Source organism: Lutjanus erythropterus, chromosome 11, assembly GCF_056507025.1.
Source record: "Lutjanus erythropterus isolate fLutEry1 chromosome 11, fLutEry1.hap2, whole genome shotgun sequence".
NCBI classification, from domain to species: domain Eukaryota; kingdom Metazoa; phylum Chordata; class Actinopteri; order Lutjaniformes; family Lutjanidae; genus Lutjanus; species Lutjanus erythropterus.
Genome location: NC_139327.1, coordinates 31,063,069 through 31,081,644, shown reverse-complemented (window position 1 = coordinate 31,081,644; position 18,576 = coordinate 31,063,069). Strand labels below are relative to the sequence as shown.

Genomic DNA, 18,576 nt, shown 5'->3' with positions numbered 1-18,576 from the left:
AGAAATGAACTGCTATGGACAGAGTCAGCAAGAAAATATATTTCATCCACCTAAAAAAAAAAATCAATATCAGTATAAGCATATGGTTATATTTAGAATATTTTCATCTCTCTACCTTGCCACCGGATAGCTATTTCCTACAGGAAACTGCTGTTATTTTTAGCCAAATATTGCTCTCTCCAAAGCCACCAGAGTCCTTAAAGTTACAGTTGATATTAAAGGTGTTTTTATCACATATATATTTCACTATACGTCATCTATACGCCAGCATCTGACCCAACTGGAAAAGTTTGTAGATATTGAAGAGTATTTTTAATGGTATTTCAGAGTTTTACTAAATTTGTGTCCAATTAAATGTTTTCTTGTTTTGTTTTTTTGTTTGTTTTTTTTGCTATCAGTTGTTTTTATGCCTCCAGGCCCGCGACAGCCATGGCTGGAGGTGTTATTTTTTAGAGTTGCCTCTCCGTCCATCCGTCCCGTCGTCCATGTGCAATTCATCCAGACGTTCTTGTGAACGCAGTATCTGAAGAAAGCCTTCAAATTCTTCACCGTGACCTTGAGCGTCCGTCTCGTTCTTGGACAGAGTTTTGAGGTCACTGTGACCTTAAGTCCCAATCATGTGAACATGATATCTCTTTATTTTGAGATTATGTCTTCCAACTACAAAAGCAGTTTATTACCCACATGATGTGCTGTTATCCACAACAACAAGTATTATCCGGTCCTTTAGCAAGAACATACATTATTTCCTATAGATTCTTTTATTCTAAGTATTTAAACCCATCGATACTTGTCTAAGAATGCTAACTGCACATAAGACATGAAGCACTGTAAGTGAGACAATGCATGTATCCTATAATGACCTCTGTCAGTAGGGGCATCATTTATAAAAATGTTCTTAGAGTTCTTCAGATCATTTCCGGTGGTGTGCTTACTGTAAATTTGAGTCATAAAAAATGCTAAGCCAAAAAAAGAACCTTGCCAATGCAGGTTTTGAGAGGAAAGTTTGTAACGTAAGCACCAGTGATCTGTAAATCTCATGTTTATTTATAACTGATGGCACCTACTTATACTTATTTGTGATTTCCCCTCGTATAATGCAGCACAAATGAGGATTTAGTCAGGAATATCCAAGGACCAAAAGTGAATCATTTGGAAGATGAGATCATGGTGAGTTCACGTCATTTTCGTAAATCAGCCTCGTTTCGATGTGGCTGGAGGAAAGTTTACTCATTTGTAACTCCTAAAAGTTCCCCTTTTTCCTTCAAAACGCTTCCAGGTTAGAAGCGGTGTGACCTTCGACAGCTGAGCTCCTTAACGTCGCTATGGTTGCTATGGCTACAGTTTGGGTAGCAGATGAATTTCAAACGGTGATTAAATTTGAGCCAAACTATGTGTGCATTAAGCGGTTTTAATGCACATCTGCCAGCCAGTGAGAAAAGAGTTTTCACCCTGACGCACACTTGAAGTGACGTTGATATTTTTGGGGGTGGACTTTATTTTAAATGTCTAAAGTACATTTTGCTTCTAAGCCCGTCCCCAGCAGCTCTTTGCTTAGCTCAGGTGATCCTCTCTGCTGCATGTGGGCTTCCTCAAGTGTGTTGTCACTCGCGTGTTACTTCATATGATTTGGCTTCCGTTTTAAAAAGTAGTTATAGTGCTTCAGCGCAAAATAACAGGTGAATGAGGAAGTCAGTGTTCCCACGGCCTCAGATATTTATACCTATCGGCCTCGCTGTCTGTGGCTTGTGTGTGTGTGTAGGAGATAAAGAGAGAGTGTTAACAGACAGGAAGTGATTCTGATTGGCCGTGAGCTGCAGCAGTGCCCCAACGCCATTCGTTCAGTCAGGTGGTGCTGTCTGTGACTCATTTCCCAGGGGGAGGGAAGGAAACCCTCCAGTCAGCGCTGCAGCTCCAGCCTCCCCCAGATAAATTATGCATCTCATACTGTGTGTGTGTGTGTGTGTGTGTGCATGACAGACACTGAGCTTTAATGAACACTGTGTGACACACGTGTGTTTTTTTTTTTCTACTCTCTAGTCCCACCACTTCTCAATGCTGTAGCGTAGATGATTTATTCTGAGCTGCTTTTACAGTAAGAGCAGGAATGCGGGGGACGACCCCGCAGTCAACCGTTTTTGAAGCGTAAATGATGTGTTTAAGGTCACAGGGTCTGGATGGAGGAGCAGGGGGGTCAGATTTATCCATTAAACACCATAATCAGACTGGCTCAGAGTGGTTTAAACATGACCCTGAGAAGTTTGTAGGAGGGTCTTGTTTTGTGTGTGTCTGCATTTGGTCAAGCCCACTCATATATCTCTCTTTTTTTGTCATTTGAACCTCCAAAAATGCAACTTTGCTTTAAAAATACCGTGTGTGGGTTTCTTCCTGCACTGCGAAAACACGCAGGTCAGACAAACTGAAAAACCACTGCTGAGACCTGTAGGTGTGTCATATGTCATCAGCTCTCAGAACTGAATATATTTCACTCATTCTTGAAAATTAGGACAAAAATCTTAATTTTTTTTTAAGGGGGTTTGATTTTTACTCTGAAATAATGCTGGGAAAATATGTTTTAAAATATCAGACTCTCAGCTATCAAACATTTTAAGAGGCTAACTTCCAAGCATTGGTGATGACTTACAGGTTGATAAAATGTTATTTTTTCATTTCACAGCGTAGTTGTAGTAGTTGAGTTTTTTAATGTTATAAAGCGTTTTCTTAATGCTAATCAAACCAAAACCAAAACATTTAATAAATTACATATATTTCATATATATAAAGCCCTAAAAATACATTTCACCCAAAAATTGGAATTAGAGTATGGGTATTAATAATTTTAATAATAAACAAAATAATAAACAAAAATAATTTTTGTCCCAATGTTTTTGTTGTTTGTTTTTTTTTCGGGGGGAAATTTTAATGTTTATTGTCTTTTTTTTTTTGAGTATATCCAAGGTATTGTGTATGTTAACTATATGAGTTGTTCTACAGGCAAAAATAGAGTAAAAGACAACAAAAATACACAAATTAACTGAGAAACAAAAACAAACAGCCATGGTTAAACGTGTCGATTATCAAAGAAGGGCATGTACATATCCTGTATCTTGAAATATATTATTTTTAATTCTTTTTTTATTATTATTTATTCTATATTTTATTATTTAAACTTTTCAGTTTTGTCTGAATGTTAACAAGTTACTTTTTTACATTTACTAACTCTAGGTTAGCAGATAGGTCATTGGTGCCATCATATAAATGTCTGTCATGATTTCTGTGCATTGTTCTATAGTGCTTCGGACAGGCCTGTTCAACTGGTGGCAAGTGGGTCAAATTCGGCTCTTAAATGGCCTCTGGCTGTTTGATCATTTATAGATATGAATAAAAAGCATAAATATATAAATTCTTCACATAAGAAAGTTGTTAAACATGAATATACAGACCAGCACATAAGCTAAACATTGTACTGATGTGAAAAGGGTTAGCAAAGAAATAATAAATATCACTCTCTCTTGCTCAACCAAACCCCATTGGTGAAATTGGTAATTTATCCTCGATGAACAGATCAGTTGCTGGTCTACTGCTGGCTCGTTCAGTCAGTTAGTTAGTTTTATCATATGACTTTGTGAATCTGAACTAACATTTTAAAACACCCAAGTCACACAGTAACACAAACAAACTGACAGATTGAGGCAGCAGTAGACCAGCAGCTCCTGTGTTCTGTGAGATAAAATTGCCAATTTTGTGAGTGGAGTTTGGTTGAGCAAAAGAGAGCACTATTTAGGTATGATTTTTAGGTGGCTAAAATACATTTTGCTGCTGACTCTGTCCACAGCAGGACACTGCTTAGTTTCCTACACCAGTACTCTTCTCTGCTTCACCAAACTAGACCACCCTCTGCTGTAGGTAATATGAAAACTATGTATAAGTACCTCATACAACCCCACTTCAAATACTCTGAATGATCCCTTTAATACACTGACAGGATCACTTACTCTACTCTAACAAATATTGATTTGAAACCCTTTCTAAGCAAAGATAAAATCTGAATGAAAATAGTGTTTTGGAATTTGAAAACTTTGATTATTACACATACATACACTAACAAAAATCGGGAAAAACCCAAACGTTTAGACTTTTTTATATTTCACGTGCTTGCCACTGTATCAAAGTAATTTTCAGGTCTGGGTTGTAATAACAAAGCTACTACTGTTTACACATGCACAGAAACCCCACCAAATCTACTTTTAGAAGTCATGTGTCAAAATGTGCCTTCTGTCCCGCAGAGCTGAGTTCCACCCTGATGGAAAAGATGCAGGCCCAGGAGATGATGAGCGGCCTGAGGATACCGGAGATGGACGATCTCGGACAGTTCTTTCGCTCCCTGCCGACCTCCACGCTGGTGGGCATTGGTGCTCTGACCGCCGTGCTGGCGTACTGGCTCGCCACCAGACCCCGTCCCATCAAGCCTCCCTGCAGCCTGCTGCACCAGTCTGAGGAGGTGCCGGTAAGACGGAGCACACACCCAGATAGATTAACAGATGCAGGGTCAGTGATGAGTGGGTACATTATTAACTGTGTCTGTATCCGTTCAACCAGCTAAATTATCTGTATTATCTTCTGTACTCACGATGGGCAGGGATTCAAATTTATAATTTAAGCCTTTAATTGATATGAGCTGATTAGAAGTTGCTGTATTGATTATTTAGTTTTAAAGAGATACAGAACAGCAGCAGAATTGAGCTTCTCATTACAAATAAAAAAAAATGAACAAACTTAAGTGAATGAATGAACACAACACATGCAGTATTAGCTACCCACTGAGGATTTTCCTTCATCATAAGATTCGATAGTGACAAATTCTACCCTGATTTTACTCTGATGAATCTTAAAAAGTACATTATACATACTGGGTACTTGTTTCAGCTGCGTAATCACTCAACGTTAGTCAGGGTCTGGGTCACAAATGCTGTAAATATTTGGGAAAACTTTCATAGATATGCCAAAAGGATAATATGTGTCTCACTTTTTCAAAATATTATTTGTTAAAGTGCCAAAATCTGGATGAGAGAAGTCAGAGTTGAAAAAGAAAATGCTAATAAGCTCATTTAGGTCACCTTCAGTTGTTTTCATGCACTCACAGCATTAAGCTTCATGAGCATGGATGGAAGTGCTTTGTGATGGGTTTTTTTTTTCGCCCTGGGTTTTACCTGTCAGGTTACATACATGCTGCTCTAACCATCTGAACAGCTTGACAGCAGCCAGCTGACTCTGCTGTGATCTCCTCTGTATGCACTTTGTGAGGGTTCAAGGTTAATGTTTTTCTACTTGCCCAAAGCCCATTTTTACGAGCTCCTGTTCAAATTTGTTTTATTAATTAGCTGTTATCAAATGATGACGAGAGCTAAGGTTAATTGTCATGTTTAAGCTAGAGCTGCAGCATCTATAAAATGTCAAAAAAGTGAAAAATATCTTGTGTTCAAAACATATTTGAGAAGCATTTACCAACGATTCAGTTCGATACGATTGAGCTGTGTCATGATACGATATGATGCAACACAAGACAATGCAGTGTATGAATCTTTTACATTTTGATTCAATTAATGCTGCATTTGTAGAGCGCTATTAGTGGCCAAAAGAAATCCTGATAGTTTTACCAAATATAGTTACAGGAGAGACAGAAAGGAGACATTACAGTGGTGTTAACATTTTATTATGAGTCTCATGTGTAAATGAGATACTGCAGCCTAAATGAGAAACTGAACAAACTTTAAAACTGTTTAAAATATTAGTGTTTTTGCAGTAAGATGACATTCTACTCTGTTTCATGTGAAGAGTGCTGTGGTTTTGATTAGTGTGGAGGAACAGTGATGCTCTGTGTTACCTGCTCTCACACTGATGTGACACAGACTCATATCTCTGTCCTCTGCTGTCCGACACGTTTTGCATGAATGATTTGCAGCAGCGTTTCTCATCTTCCTTATAAAAACCCAAACTTATTCTACACTTGCGTGTTATGAAAGTTTGGCGGTGCGACGCGGTACGATGTCACTCCTGTCGCTGTTTTCAGCGCGGCCTGTTTTGAGTAAATGAACGGGAGACGCTGGAGAGGGAGGAGGGAGCGCTTGTTTTTGCGTGAGGGCGGCAGCAGGTGTCCAGCGAGAGCGGTGCAGGCAGAGAGAGAAGAGCGAAAACGGAGGAAAGTTACAGCGGCAGCTTCTTGATGCCAAAAATGAAACATATGCACGTCCTAATGAGATGTACTAATACACTAATGTTGCATCAATCATCATCATTACACCCCTAATACCTTCAATTTATAATGTTTGCTCACTGATATTAATAATAATACTTTCCTTTAACAGCGTCACAGATATTTACCTTAGAGTTATATAATTACGTATAAACAAAGGACAGTTAGCCACTATTCTGTGTCTACAAAAGCTTGTTTTGACTTCATTTAATGCCCTCGATTACAGCTGCCCTGGTTTACCATAACCACCATCCCAACTAAACCAAACACACGCTGTTTGTCGCTCAAACATACCACAGCCCCGTCCCTGACAGGTGAGGCTGGCAGCGTTTGTAGACAATGTGAGACTCCTTTGAAAAGCTTTCTGTGGCTCCGAGGTTCTGTGTTTGTTTTTTTTTGTAACCTGAGAAGGTGTTTGAATCTGTGATAGTACAATCTAACAGATGGACATGACGGCTTGTGTACCTGACAAGCACACACATGCGTGCAAAGACACACACATACACCCATGGGTTTCATACATACCAGGCTCTGTAATCTTTACAACCTAAATGACTCGTTTCCAAAAAAGGAATTTGCTTCGGTCGCTCTCCATCTTTATGAGCTTGAACTCTAATGACCCAGAATGCATCAGTGATGTTCACAACAGAGAAGGAAACAAAGCTCAGTTTATCTCAGCAGCTCAGATATTTTTACATGCATTAGTGAGCTAACAGAAATGATCATTTGGAGAACAAAGAAAACAATTTTATTCTTACTCTCCCTCAGGCTTTGGCATCTATTCATGATAAAGAAGAATTAGTTCTTGCTTTTGCAAATTTTATTTTTAATGACACCGACACACCAAGGCTGTGTTGCATTACCAAGGATTTGTTTTTAAACACGATTAAATCAGGTTTTAACTTTAAATTATGCTGCACCAGACGTTTAAAGTAGCCATAGCTATAAAGCCATAAAAGCCCATAAAAAAAGTATTTAAAACTCTAAAACTGCCAAACTCTAATTAGAACCTATCTTAGATTAAATTAGTCCTTGTTGGTGCAACAGTCCTGATTTACACTGTGTCTCTCTCTCTTTGTCTCCCTCTGTCTCGCAGCATGAAGGTGGAGGTCGCAGGTCCATGATGGGCGACAGCTCCAAGCTGCTGACTCATTACCATGACGACGCCAAGACCATGTACGAGGTCTTCCAGAGAGGCCTCCATATATCTGGTGGGTATGACGTGAGGTGGGAAAAATAGGCAGCGGTGACTCACACATACAGTATACAGATACAGACAGATGTTCGCAGTCTGACTCTGCATAATGAGAGCTGACGCCTGCTGACTTTTCAAGTTAGCCACTGTCTTTTTCTTTCTCCACGAAGAGATTTTTCATCTTTTTCTTTCTTTCATCCTAAAAAATATAAGATATTTGAGTTTTCTGTCCATATTATAGGTTTAATATTATATCTACAGGTCAGTATATGCAAGTCTGTTTTTAATTATTATTCTGTTGCTTCCCTGTAGTGCTCCTCAATTTCAAACTCAAACATTCAGATTTTGGTCGAAGTACGTAGCATTAGATTGTATTTTCCAAGACCCTCTAAAAGCCTTCTCCTACCTGACCTGACGTAGTTTCCTGCATGATGATGTCGTTACATATAAACCATCGAGGTTGAGGGAGGAAGGGCATCAGCACTGTGACCTACATCACGGCTCTCTGCAAACAGCTGGGTGGGCCCTTTGAAAAACCCAGAAGAGATCACAGATGGAGTCGCCCTTTAATCAATAACGTTAATTACTCCTTGTCCTGGTCAAGATAAATCCTGGTCAATAGATAGTACTGAGATCATACAGGTTATAAAAACGGCCACTAAAAATCAGATAAATTGGGAGCAGAGTAATCAAGAATCAACAAAACTTACTGTCTTACTGAGATTAAAGAAAAACTTTCATGTGTCAGAATCAGAACCAGAATCAGAAATATTTTATTGATCCCTAGGGGGAAATTGGATCATGTTGCAGTTACTCCCATTCTACAGCAGAAATATATATAAGCACAGAAAGATTACAAGAAAATAGAAAATAAGAAGGTACGGAAAAAAGTGTGAATTATACTACAAATATATAATAAAATGAAATAAAATATATACCAAAATAAGAAGAATAAAATAACAAAAACAATAAAGCAATAATAATATAATAAAAAACATAACAAAATATTTTAAAATAGGTGCTTTCTGCCACAATATATAAGAAAATAATAATATAACAAATAAAGATAACAAAATAATAAGTATTTAAAAATATGTGCATTATTCTAAAGACAAAATAACATAAAAATCATAATGTAGCAAAAAATGTATGACACAATAAGAAATGTTTAAAAATATGTGCCTTACACTATAGTATGTAATACCAATATATATACAAAAAAAATTAAACTAGAAAATAATAAAATAAGTTCAGTGTCAGTGTTAATAAGTGTATCATAATTACAGTAATAAAAATCTGCACCTTGTTGATTTAAACAAGACAAAATAGTGATTTGTGGTAATAAAATGCTAATGAAAGTAACAACTACAACTCCCATGAGTCTTTGCCATAGATGCACTGTCTAACCCTCCCCATGGGAGCATTCAGTTACTGAGACTGAATTAATTGCTGACAATGTTGTCGCTGTTTTAACTTGATTAAAATGACAATGTGGGCAAATTTTACTGCCCCAGTACATTAGTGGATTTCCATTTAGCTTATGGACAAAACCCCAGTATCATGTTGCAGCTTTGCAGAAACACTGATGGAGGAAACGATCAATCGAGAACAGATTATAAGTCATTTATAAAAATGTAAAATATTATAAGGGATACCAAAAGTCTAAAGTGAGGCAGGATTTTCACAGCACACATTTACACCACTGAGCCTCTTTTATCATCGCACAGAAGTTTTCAGACTCCTAGATGGACAGTAAAAGAGTACACACACACACGCACACACACTCACACACACATACTACAATACTGTACCATCCTGTGGACAAAATTACACACCCGAGCAACCCTGCAGACGCAAATAGCACACAGTCTGACAAAGCTGCGGTGTGACCATAAAACATCCAATCACATATTTTATTGCCGAAGATAAAATAAGCCTCCCGGTTTCCAAGGTAATGGCCAGCGCTGCCAACGGTAACGGTGTCAGGAAGTTGTAGTGACTACATGACTGACTCACGGACAACACTCAAACACACCTGCATCTTCAGAAGTGACTCACGTATTATAGTTTACTGGAGTCCATAGCTTGTTTAGAATCGCCGTACCAGTGCAAATTAAAATTTTATTTTATGAAAAAGTGACAGATGGAAGTGAAGGGTTACTTAAGCTAGAGGAGAGCAGAGGTGTTATGATATATACCGGTATTGACGATAACCATGATATGTAAAAAATTTAATATTTATATCAAGTTAATAATATGTGTATCATAATAATGTGTAAATAATCCTGTGCCTCTTAAACACACTGTGTTTTCTAAATAATTTTCCATTATGGTCACTCGCTAGTTGCTAACTGTGTCTGTCTGCTGCAGGTAGTGTACAGTAGGTTTTTAAAGGTTTATGCTTTTATGCAGGCTACAGTGACAACACTGAATGAAAACACTAAAGTTTCAGGCTGTACAGCTAAACAATGAGCTGAAACTCACAGTAAAGCTCTTTCCATCATGTAGGTTCTTTATAATATTTCGTTCAGGCCTTAATTTGATGTGTCGCTGCATGTTTTCCACAGGCGACGGACCTTGCTTAGGCTCGCGGCTCCCCAACCAGCCTTACAAATGGATGTCCTACAAAGAGGTCAGTGCCATTCAGGTCATGTCTTTTCGCCCGGCATGTAAAACAATCACACACAGGAGCTACAAAATGCTTTCTGGAGGCGAAATCAAGCAGAATTTACAGTTTAAAATGACTTGTTAACAATATAATCTTATTTCTCCTCACATTATCATACATCTTTGCTGTGGTAGAGATATTAAAAATATAAATGTAGTACACAGTGTCTGTTAAAGACACAAATAGCATTTCCCACATCCTAGAAATGTTAGCATATGATGAGTTATAATCTCCCAGCCCAGCCCAATGAAAGTAACTGTAAGTCAACACCCAGGTCTAGTTTACCATCTGTGCACCACAGAGGCTTTGTGTCGCGAAACCTGCCTGGCAACCAAGTCTCGTCAAGTCATTGCTGTAAATACAGATAACCATCAGTCTAAAAAAAATGCTGCAGTGTGAGTGTACATGAGGTGTGAACGTTTATTAGAAAAAGAAAGTTAGCAGGTTATTGAGAAGTCGAACCTTTTCTGGTTGGCGTGTCATAATAATAATTTTGCTGATATCATCTTAATGTAAGGAGGGCTGCAAATAATTATTTTGAGTATTGATTCGTATTTTTGTTGAATAACTGATTCAGAAAATAGTGGAATATACATTCACAATTTCCTAAAGGTAATACTAATTAGTTATCAAAACCTGTTAATCAGTTGATCGACTAATCGTTATGGTAAGTAATCAGTCAGTTGTGGTAAAAAACATGCAGGAAATCATCAGCTCCAGGTCACAAGACAGTGTTGATGAGTTATCCTATTTTTGGAAAGTAATTCTGAATGTGTCACCTTCCCTTTAACTACCCAGCCTTGTGCATGTATCACAGCGGAAAACTTCCAACCTCCCTTGAAGCAGTTTCAGGTTCCAACAGATCCCCGAACTTGGAAGATAATCCGCTGACATGTTTTGGAAACTTATTGTAGTGCTGGCAGTTTGGGGGGAAACTTCACTGAGACGAGAGATGTAGAAATCTGCATTAAAGCGATGCCCAAGGCACTATTATGCAACCTTCAACATTCATCAGTGACATCACGTTATTTTACAAGAGAATCGTGGGTGGAAGGTGATTGTCTGTGTTTATTCATTTGACTGTAATTCCCAGGAAAAGCCATGTATGTCCGGATTGGAAAATTATGTTCAAGCCCTCTGCTGGAATGGGCATGCAAAATTTGTTGTGCAACTTAATTTGCTGTCTACACACAATCTTAATCTCGGTTCACTGATGTCTTTCACAATCACGGCAATTTGACGACCTTTGGTTATTAAGGTGTTTCATGACTCAATAAACACAGATATGGATTTCTCTTTCGTCCGAGTTATTGCCAGAAGTCTTTATTCAAACTCACTAAGCCAAACACCAAACACTAAGAAGCATTCCTGCTTGCTATAAACGGTTTCCCAAGAAATTGAAAAGCTAAAATGAGTTGGAAAAAATGTGTGTTTAGATTTGGGAGTGAAGTCATTGCTAAGATCGAGTTAGTCACAGGTCAGGTCATATGAAATCCTGATGATCCCCAGTCTCCACAATTAACACTGGAGAGCTAAGTGTTATTTTCAACATTAACTAAAACTGTTGCAGCCTGCTTGTACCTTAGAAATCTCACTGATATTTGACATGTGGCACTCAGTAACAAGCCTCTCTCTGGTGGTCCGCCTGGATACGCTCAAGGTTTCGGCCTGTTAAAAGGGATTTTTTTCCTCGCCACGGCCGCCTCGGTACTTGCTCTTGTTGGGATCAGTTGGGTTTATAAAGAGAGCAGTGAGTTTAAAGGCAAAGGTCAACTTTACAAACATACAGAGTGCAGTTATACAGTCAAATTCGGTCTCTGCATTTAACTAGAGAACTGACCTAGCGTACACAGTTTTAATGGAAGAAGTGTCCGAACCGGGATTTGAACCAACAACCTACTTGGTGTGAGGCAAAAATGTTTGCACAGCAGCTTGGGAAGATGAATTGGGACTTGGGGCTCTGTAAAATACACTAATGTGTTTTTTTTTTTTTTAGATATTTGCAAAGGCAGGGTTCTCCCTACACATGAGGTGGCACTATCTGTTGTTAATGTGGTATCTTTGGCGATGAAATGTCTCACTAGCTCAGCATTTGTTTGCTGCTGTCCCGTCTTCCCACTCCACAGGTGACGGCCCGGGCTGAACATCTGGGCTCGGGTCTTCTGCACCAGGGCTGCCAGCCCAACCCCAACCAGTTCATAGGAGTGTTCGCCCAGAACAGGCCAGAGGTGACTCTCGCTGTTTGTCTCGATCTCTATCTCTCATCTGCTGGTGTCGTTTCTCTCGCTCTGACTCGCTGTTTCTCACAGTCTCTCTGCTTCACACCAACTGGCTCAGATAAGATACACATAAAACCATTCTACAGGCGGTTTCATTCATAAAAACCCACTGATGTAAACACGAACACATACGCACTCACACTCTATTAGCAACTGCACATAGTGATGCTCTCTTGTTTTTACAGATTTAACCTTTTCTTTGTTGAAAAATGTAAAATGTACTGTTTTAAAGTGGAATTAGTAGGTATATGCACGGTTTAAAATGTTTGTTTGACCTTTGGCTCCTGGTCTGTGTGTGATTTTAGTGGATCATCTCAGAACTAGCCTGCTACACCTACTCCATGGTGGTGGTTCCCCTTTATGACACACTGGGCCCAGACGCCATACGGTTCATCATCAACACTGGTAACCACTGTTACACACTCACAGGGTCATTCAGGGTTAATACTCTCCTCCAACCCTGCTAACTTTTGAGCTTGAGATGTAAATTAGGAATGAGCTGACTGATTCTGCACAATACTTTGATATTTGCAATTATAACAATTACTAAAATATTATTCAATTATATGTAAAACTACTGGCATTAAAATAAATCTGTGAATAAAAGTACAAAGTGTTCTTGTCTAAAACTAATCAGAGTATTAGTTACTTTTTAGACAGTGATGTTTAATGTAATGAGTTATTTCCACCTCTACCTGAATCACATGACTGTAGAAACCCGTGAGACATGAGAACGGTCACACACCTCTGCATCAAACTTGTGAGAGTGCGGCAGAAAGGAAACGTGGCGTGGTTTGGTGCTTATAAAAATACAGCAAGATGCACTGTGTGTGACAAGAAGGTGCTGCACAGCAGCAACGCAAGTCATTTCCTCAGACACTTAAAATACATATGCAAGCTGAACAAAATTGCATTTTATCATAGTATCTCTGTGAAATAATAGACTATATTTTACACTCAATAGCACAAATAATTCTTTTTAATTGTGCTAATTGTGTATTTACATTTGTGATACATTTTTTTTAAATTAATTGATGTGTATTAATGTGCATGTGTCGTGATTTTTCAATTTTCTTTAATAAAAATGACAAGTATATTGAAAAGTCATATGCACATTTAAGAAATTATCAGTATCAGATTTGGTATCAGTAAAATTATAAAGTGTCATTATCATGTCAAATTAAAAAAAAAAAAGTTTGGTATCACCCATCCTTAATGTGAACATGACAAGCAATTCTCTCCTCATGGAAGCAATAAACCACGAAGGCTGCAGATAAATAACTTTATCAGTTTTTTATGACTGCAGATACATTCAGTCAGCAACATACTTTTAGCAGTGGAGCTCCCCTCACTGGTGTCTGAGAGCACTGTTGTCATGAGTTACTTCCTGGATAAAATCTTGTTTAAAGACTGAAAATCCTTAGAAACAGTCATAATGTGATAATTCTGCTGCAAATAGGTGGCTGCTGAGTAATTGGCCTTATAAACACTGCTGAAAGAGGCAGAGTTTTGTAATAAACTTAATTGTTTGAATCAGAAATGGATTGAACTCACTCTTCAAAGCACCACAGTGGTGTGAGCTTAGACTAGAAGAAAAGACTGAATGAGCTGCATAGTCATTTACTAATCAGAAATAAGTCCCCCCAAAGTTAAAACACAACTTTGATGCTTTGGAGCTCTAAAATCCCTCTCTAAAATCAAAAATTTGATCAAATCTCCGTATGTTTTGTTCGCTTTGGTTTTTTTATTCTGCTGATATTCACACAAGGGTGCGTGTGCTCTTGTGTGCTCGTGTCTTTTCAGCGGACATCTCCACGGTCATCTGTGACAAAGTAGACAAAGCTCAGGTGCTTCTGGAAAACGTGGAGCGGAAGGAGACTCCGGGCCTGCGAAGAATCATCCTGATGGATGCATTTGACTCTGCTCTCGTGGAGCACGGCAAGAGCTGCGGCGTCGACGTGCAGGCCATGCATGAAATCGAGGTACAGTATGACGTGACGGGGGAAAAAACAGCTATAGAGGGTCTGGTGGGGGACGATGTTACTGTTATTTTCACATCTACCTTGTGGATTTTTTTTTCTCAGAAAGTTGATACCATCAGTTTGCTGACTGTGATTAACCTAAATATTTATGCCTTGATTGTCAGTGAAACTGCGTCTGATCTACACTAATGACCACAGCGGCGCCATGCTTTTTTCTGATCTGGTCAAAGTTGAGTGTCTCAAATATGCACAAACTGAAATTCTACAACAGCCAGTCAAAACAAAACTGATTTTATCAGCAAGATATCTGAAAAATAAGTCATCTGCCAGGCATGTTAGGTGAGATCTTTATCTACTCTACTCTGGTTGCACAAAATCTGACAAATGTGGCATTACACACGCACAGAATCACACACAGACAACACAAGGTGCGCCTCTACGTCTGAAGTGGGCATTTACAGTAACTGCACTGCTCTTTCAATTCCTGTAACTGTTAATGCTTCATTAGCAGAATCACACCAAACAGACATGTGAAACCAGTCCAGCAGATCACAGCTAATTTAAGAAACATGCAAATATTTTTCCCTTTTCCTCTGGCTCCATCACAAAGACAATGTGTGTGAGAAGGGAAAATAAAACATTTGGTGTGTTTGAATAAAATAGATGAGGGATTTATAGCACACTGAGGATGCTCAAGTGATTTTCAGAAACCCAAGACAATGGCAGGCAAGCAGCCAGCAGTCACATGTGTACATATCTGTCATTGTTCTTTGATGAAAACCCTTAATGGAAGTGTCTGCACTGTGTCAGTGAGGTAAACGCCCCAGTTCAGCTGGTTTACCACGTGTCTTCAAAGAAATGAGATGAGGATTTATTGTAAGTGCTGTTAAACACTGACCTACAATCACAAAGTCAGCAGTAAAGTGTGCACAAATGCAGGGGGCTTGGCAATTTTTTTTAATTTTACTTTGAAGAGATGCCCCTCTGAGCACGTTTGCTTATCATCAACGTAGAACCCCAAAAGTTGGCAACCAGTTGAATCACACATTCTCTGGAGAACTTAGACCTGTGCCGTCCTTGGTTTTAGAAAATTTACTGACAGAACTCACAAGACCCTCACTATTCAAGGAGTCATAGGAAATAACACTAAAGCTGTGTCTAATCATACTATTTCATATCAAGTGTCAAGTCCAGTGGTAACAGTTATTTTCATGTTGTTTTTTTCTTCCAGGCTCTGGGCAGAGAGCACCACAGAAACCCCATAGTAAGTACTGATTCAAAATCCCACTATACGTACATGTGGAAAGATGCACCGTGTTTAGCAATGTTGGTGTGTCAGTGAATATATCTCAACTCTTATTAAATGTATTATCATGAAATTTTGCGCAAACCACTACTCTACTCTGTTTAATGCTTATCAGGAAATGTTAGCATAATTAAAAAGCAATAATTTAGATTTTTTTTTTAAACCTGCTTAAAGTTGAGAAAAGTAAACATTTCAAGGCAACTTAGTTCAATAGATTTTTGAGTTCTGAGTCCGACTTATACCAACAAATAATGTTTTGTGGAGATTATTTACTTTAGATACATTTGAATCTTTGAATTTTGGAATCACCCACCAAAAATTGCATTCCAAACAATCAAGATTAATTGACTAAATAAAGATTAACGTTTATCTAAAGAAGGAAAGGAAATTATCTAAACAAAAGATTATAGGTCGGCAAAACTTTGTTTATTCATTTCAAAACGTAAAAGTTGAGTTTAATTAAAAACTCAAAAATCTAGAGGAGGCAGTTTAAATTATGAGAATTCTCAGCTTTTGTGGTGTGGCCTCCCAGAGCCGCTAGCATAGTCTTGCTTTGACTGTAAATCAGGATGAAACACTTCTTTTTGGTGTTAATATGAACTCAGTCTAACAGCGCACGTATTTGAACTTGTTTAGAGCCTGTTAATCTGGTCCTAATAATGTGACATTCTCTTATAAATAGATAAAAACATTTATCTGTAACGTGACAGATATTTTAGCTTCACTTACTTGTTGCTCTTGTTTACTAATAAATCACTCAACACTGACAACTTAGCCCTCCGGCTGCTGGGTATTAGCCAGCTAAGCTGGTATTTACTACTCAGAAAATCAGAGAGATTTACTTTAAACAGCCCAAGTGACACATTTTTGGCAAGTTACACCTGAAGACCACGTGTACTACTGCTGGTACAATACAACTATAAATACAGCTGTTCTACATATGTAAACAAATGTTAATCTATACTAACGTGATGGTGCAAGTCAGTGCCAAGCAGAAGTTACATGTCAATCTCATGCTTTGACTGGTACCATTATTTCTCCACAGCCACCAGTACCAGATGACCTTTCCATTGTGTGTTTCACCAGTGGAACCACGGGTAAGAACTGTGTGAAGTAAATGCTTATATTTGTGTTTTGTTCTGAGAAATTCACAACTACAAGTCATTTATTTATTTTTATTCCAGTTAATGTTAATCACACGTGTTCTTTTAATAAAAAATAAGAGAAGACAATTAATGATATGCTAAGAAAATTAAATGCAATATTAGGTTTGGTGCATTAAGTATCTAAAAATGCACAGCGTAGGTGATAATCTTTATTTTTTCCATTGTTAAACTCCTTCTTTGTTAGTATCTGTTTGCAACCCCATGCAAAATGCTTCTTATAAATACTGCATGATGCCAAAACTCCAACATGTTCAGTATGCCCCAATATAATTAGCCAACAACCACACCTTTAACAAAGTTTCTCACGCTGACGTCAGTCCGAACGATGTTTTCGTCCTCTTAGCGGCTGCACTACACTGACCCGATACTACTCCCTTAAATTCTGGCAAAGCAATAAAGCGGTCGCTGACTCATGATCGAATAATCTTTGTTCTCCTTGTTGTTTATGAGTTTACAAGTTATAAAACAAAGTTGTCCAAGATTTTGTCAATACAAATAAAGCAGCTGCAGAGGTCAGACTTCTCAACAGGTAACTTTGAGTTCAACTAAATTAACACACCAGGAAAATGAGATTAATGACTGATCTGCATTATGAAACAAGTTGGACAGGAGAACCTGCTGATGACACACATAATATTGTCAACAACATTCCTCTCCAAGTTAAATTAGTGACGATGCAGCTGCTGGTCAAACATAACACATGCTTTCATTATAATTTTTTATTAAGAAGCCTGGCAAGAGTCCATTCTGGGACAGTAACGAAGTTATTCACTAATAAAGCTGTGGTGAGCTGCAACATCAGTCAACACCTTTTTGCTTTTTATTGTACGTGTTGATCCCATGTGACTCAGTGGACACAGCTTTCCCAGTTTAAACTGTTATTACCCATGACCACCCTCTCATGGTGATGCTGGGTGCTGCCAGTGAATTAAATTAAATTAGATAAAAACAAGCAGTTCAAGGCATTTTTTTCACACTTGATATGCACTTAAAAAAACATTCAGTGATTGAATACAGTGACTGCACAGTGATAAATGTATGCTTTAAAAAGCATTTGGGATCTTCTGAGTAAATGCAAGTGTTCACAGTTCAAAATTAGAAATGAAGCAAAATAACAATAACTGGTTGAGTTAAAGAACATTTATTCAAATACATTTACTAGTGTGAAAAAAATATTTTGTCCTTAATGATATTAATCACTACAATTGTCCTACAGCCAGAGTCTGACATGAGAAAGTCATTTCGACCCCTGTTTTATTATTGCGGTTCTCTGTTTTATACATGGATTTTAAATAAAAAGATAAATACCATCACGTCCTCTTTAACCTACAAACTATAATCTTGTCAGCTTCCTCATGTAGATGATCACCCCACTTTTTACAGCTCATCTTTTGGAGCGGTGGGACAATTATTTACCCGGCAATGTTTCCTACATATTATTTAGTCAGTTTCCTCTATTTATATTCTGAATACAGAATGTGCACAGAAAGGTATGGTGCAGTGACATGAATGAGATTTGCTCTGAAATGCCGGAGACTGATGAAGAAAATAAACCCAGGAAAACTGTATTTTTTTTTTTCTGGTTAGCTCCAGGGTTCCCAAACTTTTTCATGTCAAGGAGCCCCACAGTAGATGCACATTTGACCATGGACCTCCAGTTTTGAGAGGATTTTGTTTCATGGAGTCCCCTCACATTTACAGTAAATGGATCCAGTTTCTTCACAGCA

General features: G+C 38.2%; 1 protein-coding gene across 1 annotated transcript in view; it reads left to right on the top strand.

Annotated features, from left to right (window-relative positions):
- acsl6 (acyl-CoA synthetase long chain family member 6) overlaps positions 1-18,576 on the top strand; it is a 62,855-nt gene that overhangs the window by 22,694 nt on the left and 21,585 nt on the right. Inside the window, exons 3-10 of the mRNA XM_084729946.1 lie at positions 4,287-4,507; positions 7,350-7,464; positions 10,016-10,080; positions 12,243-12,344; positions 12,701-12,800; positions 14,199-14,377; positions 15,609-15,641; positions 16,729-16,780. Coding sequence (XP_084586072.1) covers positions 4,287-4,507; positions 7,350-7,464; positions 10,016-10,080; positions 12,243-12,344; positions 12,701-12,800; positions 14,199-14,377; positions 15,609-15,641; positions 16,729-16,780 — 867 coding nt within the window. The remainder of the gene's footprint in view (positions 1-4,286; positions 4,508-7,349; positions 7,465-10,015; positions 10,081-12,242; positions 12,345-12,700; positions 12,801-14,198; positions 14,378-15,608; positions 15,642-16,728; positions 16,781-18,576) is intronic.